This window comes from Astatotilapia calliptera, chromosome 5 (assembly GCF_900246225.1).
Source record: "Astatotilapia calliptera chromosome 5, fAstCal1.2, whole genome shotgun sequence".
Taxonomy (NCBI): domain Eukaryota; kingdom Metazoa; phylum Chordata; class Actinopteri; order Cichliformes; family Cichlidae; genus Astatotilapia; species Astatotilapia calliptera.
Window position 1 is genome coordinate 26,900,237 of NC_039306.1, and position 8,159 is coordinate 26,908,395.

An 8,159-nucleotide genomic window follows, 5' to 3' on the forward strand; every position below is an offset into this window, starting at 1 on the left:
ACTCTTCCCAAGAGCATCTGCACCTGGAGCTGTTGAAGGAATTGAATTATCTTGGCTCTCCTTCACGAGTGAGGAGTGGAGTGGAAGATAAATACGGTTTTGCGGTGTTGGTAGTGATGAGGGTCTTATACTGGAAAGTGAAGCTGTCAATTTACCAGTCTATCTATCTACAGCCATGAGCTCCTGCTAGTGACCAAAAGAATAAGATCACAGAAACAAGCAGTAGATGTGAGTTTCATCTGAAGTGTGTTTGGGCTCAGCCGTAGAGATCGAGTGAGGAGTCATTTGGAAGTAGAGCTGCTACTTTTCTTTATCAAAAACAGCTCACTGAGGTGATTCGGTGTTCTGACGAGGATGTCTCCAGGGCACCTTGTAGTGAGGTGTTTTTGTCATAGAACACCAGGAAGATACCTCGGGGAAGATCCAGGACACGCTGGAAAGACTACATGCCTCGGGTGAGTTGGTGGTTTTGCCACTGAAGAGATCCAAGGCGTGGCTGCAGAGGGGGGTTCTGGATTACTGTGCGAGATGATATTAGGAAGCACCATAGCATAAAAAGAAGCTAAAAAAGTAGCATACTTCACTGTTAATGTTTACTCGTGAGGGTAATTTCAAATCCATTAGTCGGCTTTTAATATTTGTTGGAAGAGCTTGTAATCTCTTGACAGACATAAAAAAATTATTACTGACTTACCTTTTTGTAAATATTATATTTTCTAGTATATTAAGGTAGATGTATCGGTGTTTCAGTGACCTCCACTTACATGATCACTGCCGTTGCCCGTTTGTGTCTTCATAATGACAGATGACAGGTAATTAAAACCATAAGCGCTCCCATTCTGCTTCTTGAGTTGAAGGCACACATTTTTTTTCCTCAAAAACTCTCATTTTATCCTTTCAAGCAAAGGCATAGTCCTCTATCGTGAAATCCAGAGCAGACTGTCTAACTGTACTTATATAAAAGAGCAGCAGTACCCAAGAAAAGGATGAAGTTTATTCTCACCATTTGCTTCTGAGCAAATAAATGTATTTAGATCCAAAGATGTTGTTTTTTTAACTGTTATGTTTAATGTAGAACTTTTCCTCGTGACAATGATGATGTTAGTTATCTGTTGCAGCTTTTGATATCAAATGTGCAGCTTTAGGAAAAAAAAATGTTTGTCCCCACCATGTGGCAGCATCTGCTGTTTACAGTTTATTTTTATCATTAGTGTTTCACTTGACTGTTCTATTATTAGCCCAGTATCCCCTTGCATCTTTGTAATGCATGTTTAAAAAAGAGAAAAAACAAAACAATCCATTCAGAAATTATGTAAAGCTGAGTAAGTATCAAAGGTAGGAGAAAACCTTCGTGTTGGTCTAAATTTAATTCAAACTGGAGACAGACCGAAAAAAAATGACCAAAAAAAACCCAGCTGTAATGCACAAACCTGCAATACAGCTTATTTACAATCATAAACGCATCATTTGTGCATTTAATCCTAGCATTCAACTGTTGATTTTATTTTCTCTCTGATTTTTTGTGACTTAAGGGAGTCTTTCTCTTACATAAGGTTCTGGAAAGTATTTAAAGAAAGACAAGGCAGGGAAAGTCAGACTCATTCAGTTAAAGGAATTAGGAGCAGTGCTTTCAAAACAGATGCTCTTCCAGAAAATGGTACGATCCCACATACCAGCAGGAAGTTACTTCCCATTTATGATCTTCTCCTCTGTGACACATCATTGTTTGTCCTGACATGCCTCTAGGTGTCTGTGTGCTGCTCTCAGTGTGTCCTGCAGGTCTTTGTACCGGGCCAGAGTGCAGGCTTCCTCTAGCTGGGCCCAGCGGTAATCCTGGTGCTCATCAGACAAAGTCACAGCAGTCCCCGGGTCCTTCAGCTCAGCCAACCAGTACAGCACCTCTTTGGGTTTGCCACGCACCTCATAGTGCAACTCCTGAACAAAGCCTTTTATCACTTTCAGGTGCTCTGCCCCAAGCCCCGCCTCCTCCTTGGTCTCTCTCAGTGCTGTGGTGAGGTCATCCTCACCTGGGTCCACATGACCTTATGGTGAATTTATTAGGGGGGAAAAAAGACTCATTAACGTGTAATTTTCTGTAATGAAGAAAAAATCAATCTAGTGTTTCTTAAACACACCTTTCGGTGGCGTCCAGTGGTGTTCCCCATAAGATGTCTGCAGAAGGAGATACTCGATGTTGCCTGGAGGAGGGATGCGGCCGACTAGACGGCGAAATATGATAAAGCCACAAGCTCGGAGTACCATCTTCCTGTTAAAGCAACTTATACACAAACACAATTCCTCTGTTATTGTGTGTTTGCTTTCCAGAAAACTAAGGACTTTATTGGATGATGACAACATTTTATAACTGCAGATATAGAACAAATTTAAAGTGTCAAACCACAAACTCATGCATCCTGCACTCAACTAAAATATAACATTTCTTTCAACAGTGCCTTAATAAAAGTCCAGTGCTAGTCATTTTTTGTTGTTTATGCATCATGTTTTGCATTTGTTACATAAATGTGTATTTTACAGATAAGGTGCACATGCCCACAAATATTAACATAGACAAATGTACATATACTCACAGGCCACTTTGTTAAGTACACTTGCTCAACTGTATTAATCCAAATATTTAATAAGCCAATCACGTGGCCACAACTTTAAGGTCAAGACGACTTAGTGAAGTTCAAAGTACGTGTCAGAATAGGTGATTTAAGTGGCTTTTCATGGCTGTTGGTTCCAGTTGGGATGGTTTAAGTATTTCAGAAACTGCTGATCTACTGAGATTTTGCCACAAGGCCATCTCTACGGTTCACAGAGAATGGCCTGAAACACAGAAAATACGCTGTGAGTGGCAGTTCACTGCTTGACTATACTATGCTGATGCCAGAGTTCAGAGGAATGGCCAGACTGCTTTGAGCTGACAGGAGGGACTCAAATAACTGTTCATTACAACCAATGTATGCAGAGGAGCATTTCTTAATCCACAGCATGTCAAACCTTGAAGCAGGAACAAGAAACTGAAACAACAATTTACACGGTCTCACCAAACTTGAACAATAGAAGATGGTCGTAAAAATGTTGCCAGGTCTGATGAGTGTCGATTTCTACTGCAACATTTGAATGGTAGGGTCAGAATTTTATGTAAATAAGATGAAAGCATGGATCCAACCATACATCAGGCTGGTGGTGATGGTGTAATGGTGTGGGAATTATTATCTTGCCACACTTTGGCCTCTTGGTACCAATTTTAACTTCACAGCCTGCATGTCATTCCTTTTAAGACCACTGTGTACCCATCTCTTGATGGCTGCTTCCAGGAGGATATTGTGCCATATCACAAACTTCAAATGATCTCAAACTGGTTTCTTGAGCACGACAAGTTTTAAGCCAGGCTATTCCCTGTATTTGAATGGCCAAAAAAGCTCCTTTGGGATATGCTGGAACAGGAGATTAACATTATATTGACATGCTGTCATATCAATATGTACCATAACCCATAGAAGAATTAAGGCAGTCCTGAAAACCAAAGGGGGTTCAATCCAGTACTAGCAAATTGTGTATATCGCTTTTTGTTAGTTAGTTACGGCAAAGATTAATGATGGGTACATTTATTATTGTACATGTGGTACTAAGTCCTGTGAAAATAGTTATAAACACTCTAAACCAGCTCAGTGCAGGTTTTGAAATGTAGCTTTGCGGGAAGACTAATTCTTTTATATATTTATTTTAAAATCAAGCGACAGTTAAAGACTAATTCTATACCAGATTCTATGGATTTATTTTGTAAAACACAGTCGCGACGATTAAATATTTACTGACGGAAAGAAATGTGTTAGTATTTACAGCACACGGTTAGCTAGCTTTCAAATCGGATGTGAAGCCTAATATGAGCTTCAACCGCCGCTTTTATGGTGGATGTTTCTGCTCCACCGGACGCACTGCTGATCTTCACCTCATGCTCACACACTGCACGAGGCCATTATAAGTCAATTATTTTCAAGAAATCAGCGCAAACTACTTACAGTGAATGATTTGACAAGGAAGAGAGAGCGGAGCGCCGAGAAAATACTCCGGGCACTCTGCAAAGAATGACACAGATAGTTCCGGTTTGTAGAACAAAAATTATCAAATCAAGTCTAAACCAATCAATAAATATAAAAAGTATTCTATTATTGGCTTATATAACGTATGTTAATATAGCATTACATCACTAAATTATTCCTGTTAGCATATATTCTGTTGTCTCTATAATATAATGTCACTATGCAAACCGGTTATTAAGTCTATAATAATGTATTGTGCATAATGCATATATGTAAAATATATCATTATATGTTTCTTTCACATGAAAAAAAAAAATCTCTTACCAATAACGTCAGCTGTAGAATCAAAACACTAGTATAAAAGCCAGTTTTGATTAAAAAAAAATAATTTATCTCCTAATTTTATAAAGCTACTTTCCACCACCGGTACAGCTCGTTTTACTTATGATAATTCATCTTGAATTATGTTAATTTTGAGGTGAATCCCAAAGCAGTTAAATGCATTGGACTAAAATAAAAAAAATTAAATGTACTTATATGTGATTTAAATAACTAGTTTTTTTTTAAGAAAATGATAGAAATCTCTCCCAGTGAAGGCTTAAACCAACGCATTTCTTTACAATCTTTGTAGCTGATGTGCCTGAGAGAAACTGATAAGTAATGTATCCAGTGTAGGACCAACCAACAGACAGCTTGTGTCTGAAGATAAAAGACACGAGCCCCCACTTTTCCCACACAACCCTGGGCTGTCAGCTGTACACTTGTTCAGCTTGACAGAGGCGATACAGCGGCTGACTTTCAAGGTAAGGCGATGCAAAAGTAAAATGAGTTATTTTTGAAGCAAAACCACCAGAGAGAGGGGCGCAGAGGTACTGAAAGTCCTTAAAGGATCACTTGAAGACTTTTCTTCTTCCTGATATTTCATTATATTTCCTGCTTGCTCATTTCAGCTGGCTGTGCTTTGGCCACAGGCTTCAGGGCATGTGACTTTCGCTGCTACTACTACTGTGCTTACTCATCCTGTGTGTAGGGCTCATTATTCCACTCCACTATACATGAACATGAATCATCCTCACATTCAGATATTTTTGGTATATGCTGCCTACAAGGAGATCAGACGTGGAGATGATGTAGCACTCTGATCTTTGGATAACCCATTCTTGTGTTGAATGATGACAGCTGAATCTCTGTCAGTTTTTTTGTTTTTGTATTTCCCATTCAGTTTGTGCCAATTCATGTAGGTCATTTAGCGAAATCACTGTTCTCTTGTGTTTAGCACAGCAGCTTTATTTTCTATACTACGATGGATACCAAATAATCATGAGACAGATAATAGGGCTTAAAGCTCAGGGCCTTGGTGTGTTTGGAGCAGAGCTGATCAGTGCCAAGAAATGTTCTTACATGAGTGTTCTTGAGTTGTTCTGGACTTAATTTAAGCTGACAACTGTGAGGTGAGGTGCCAACACAATAATCCCAGTGACGAATCCAAAGCCCACACCTTTTTTACGTGTGTGGATTCAGTTAAGTTTTTACCCTAAAATACACCATAGTCACTTTGGGCCACATATGAGAATGATGGAGGGACAAATACACACAACCTTGAGAACTGATGATATGACCTTCTTGACCTCAAAGCAGCATTTGGCAGCCACATGGAGGAGAACGAGCAGTCAGCAAGAGGCCTCCATTTCGTGGGCAAGAAGGATGAACTTATTGAAGCAAAGCGGTCTTTCAGATCAATAGAAGATCGGGATATACTGATTATCTACCACCAGGGAGTCTTCTATGCTATGGATTCTTACTGTTACCGTAAGTGCAATTTTTCTAGTGAAAAACTCATAGTGGTCACTGCAGAGAGAGGAAATACACTGGGACCTTTAACACTGGGCTTCATTATTTAATAAATTATTGAACATTTTAGCACATGTCATCTGGAAAGTGTGTCCTTTTTAGCAAACTGTTAGTATGTTTGTTTATTTTGTGATACACTGATACCCCGTCATTTCGGCAGATGCTGGAGGAATGCTGAACAACGGCGACATTGAGGTGAGTTTCAGGTTTAAATTACGAGGGTTAGATCAAGACAACATTCCAAAATATCAGAGCAAATATCTTCTACAATCACTCAAGCAGTAATTTAACTAAACACATGAATACTTAACACAGTTTTCATATCTGAATTTACTGCCATTCACTACAAAAGCCTTGAACAAATAGTGCCTCATCTCAACCTTCTCAACTGATCTTCTCTAACTTTGGCTGTTTTTAAGAAATGTTATTAATCACTACTGCTTTTAAGTAATCTGGTATCTGTATTATTATAGTTATTATTTCTTTTTTCCCTCCCCCTTTAAACCACCTTGAATGACTATAGCATTTAAGGGTGATATATAAATAAACTTTCTTTGCCTTGTCTTAAGTTATTATCTCATTCCTGATTTAACATATTCTTGTATCTGCACAATAATGACTAAAGGCAAATGCTGGGCTAAGGCTGTGAGGATATTGTATTATTATTTTATAGTGCAAAGAAACCTAAAATGACATACACACAAGGTCATTTATCTGCCTTTTGTCCACAAGCAGGAAATTAACGGCAAGCTGTGCATAATTTGTCCGAAGCATAAGTACAAGCTCACTCTAGCCAAAGGGGAGTGCTTATACAAAGGCAACAACCCCAAGGAAAAGCCACCTGTGCCCAGATGGTACTCCAAGGGTGTGAAGCAGAGAACGCACACAGTCACAGAGAACAATGGGGAGATCTACGTCAAGCTCTCCGATAACCCAAATTGGATCGAATCAGATTACTACCAAGGAGAAAAAGGCAAGATAGAACGAGCCAAAGCTGAGGCGTCTGAGAAGGAAACATCTTGACAGTAATGGATGAAGATTGCACCCAAGTGTTTTCTTTTTGTCTGCTTTGATCTCCTCTAAATAATTGCATGATGACTGTATGGCAAGGTTGTTAGTGATGACATGCACTCTGTGGTCAATTTATTAGCACTCAGTTGGATAGATAGCTCTAAAGTGGCTCTTGTTTTTGGTCATTTTTGACTGTATTTACACGTTTGTTTGGGTGATGGTTTATTTCAAACACTGGTAAAGCATTGCCATTTAACACTGATGTCTGTTTGTCAATAGCATCATCTCCATCTCTAAATAAACATTTCTAAGGATGAATTTGGATTTCTGTGTCATCCATCTCATATAGGACAGTGACATCCAATACTCTTTGTGTAGTATGCATACAGGGAAGGAATCAGTAGCACTGATGAGATCCTAGAGTGGAGTGGTTTTGCAGTATCCAAGTCTCTGTATTGCTTCAAATGGCTTTAGAACGCAAGTATATGATCTCAGAGGCTGCATAGATTTACGTATTTGGGATTATTGTCACATATTTTTTCCCCCAGTAACTGCAAAAAACGAAAACCTGTTTGCTGAGAAATTAGATAATCCAAAAAGTCTTGGAGGGTTGCAGATACAGCACGCATTTGTCTGGCTCTGCGGCCTCTGAGGGGGCCCTGCATATTTTGTATAAAATGTATGGTTTTTGTTGGGGATACTTTTATTTGTATCCAGTATTGCATAGGTGTCAAACTCTGGCCCGCGGGCCAAATTTGGCCCGCAGCCTAATTACATTTGGCCCGCGAAGCCATACCAAATTACTATTAGAGCTGGCTTACTGGTATTATACAGCTAATATATATATTGTTTAGTATTAAGCTTTGCTTGTTCCATATTCAGTTTTTCAGCAAACCTTGTTTGAGTCCATAAGAAAAGATTCATTCTTATATCTAGAGGAAGATTTTTTTTCAATAAATATTAATGTTAGCCCGCGACTTTGTTCCAGTTTTGAATTTTGGCCCACTGTGTATTTGAGTTTGACACCCCTGCTGTAGCTCAACTGCAGGCATTAGCTGGATAAGCAAAAGAAGATGGATGGACGGATGGATTAACAATTTCACAAAGCAGGGAAAATACATACAGTTAGTGTTATTATTATCTATTTCATCACATGTCAGTAGAATTAATGTGACTTAATGCATGGCTTTCCTATACTTCACATGCAGTGCAAAAGAATGAGGCTGTAGCATTTCTTAACCATTTGAT

At 39.0% G+C, this 8,159-nt stretch overlaps 2 protein-coding genes across 3 annotated transcripts; one reads left to right on the top strand and one right to left on the bottom strand.

The window, feature by feature from the left end:
• Positions 1–1,182: 1,182 nt before the first annotated feature.
• On the bottom strand, positions 1,183–4,104 carry nudt2 (nudix (nucleoside diphosphate linked moiety X)-type motif 2). Its single transcript, XM_026168555.1, has 3 exons — positions 4,029–4,104; positions 2,136–2,278; positions 1,183–2,042 (listed from the first exon to the last, which is right to left on the bottom strand). The coding sequence occupies exons 2-3, from the start codon at positions 2,260–2,262 to the stop codon at positions 1,720–1,722; spliced, it is 450 nt and encodes a 149-aa protein (XP_026024340.1). The 5' UTR covers positions 2,263–2,278; positions 4,029–4,104; the 3' UTR covers positions 1,183–1,719.
• rfesd (Rieske (Fe-S) domain containing) lies at positions 4,064–7,221 on the top strand. Of its 2 annotated transcripts, none has more exons than XM_026168553.1 (5): positions 4,064–4,112; positions 4,681–4,852; positions 5,685–5,858; positions 6,061–6,095; positions 6,636–7,221. In XM_026168553.1, exons 3-5 carry the CDS (start codon positions 5,702–5,704, stop codon positions 6,921–6,923), a joined length of 480 nt encoding a protein of 159 aa, XP_026024338.1. In that variant the 5' UTR covers positions 4,064–4,112; positions 4,681–4,852; positions 5,685–5,701; the 3' UTR covers positions 6,924–7,221. The 2 variants fall into 2 exon arrangements, with proteins under 2 accessions (XP_026024338.1, XP_026024339.1); XM_026168554.1 differs by having other exon boundaries at positions 5,688–5,858.
• Positions 7,222–8,159: the final 938 nt, after the last annotated feature.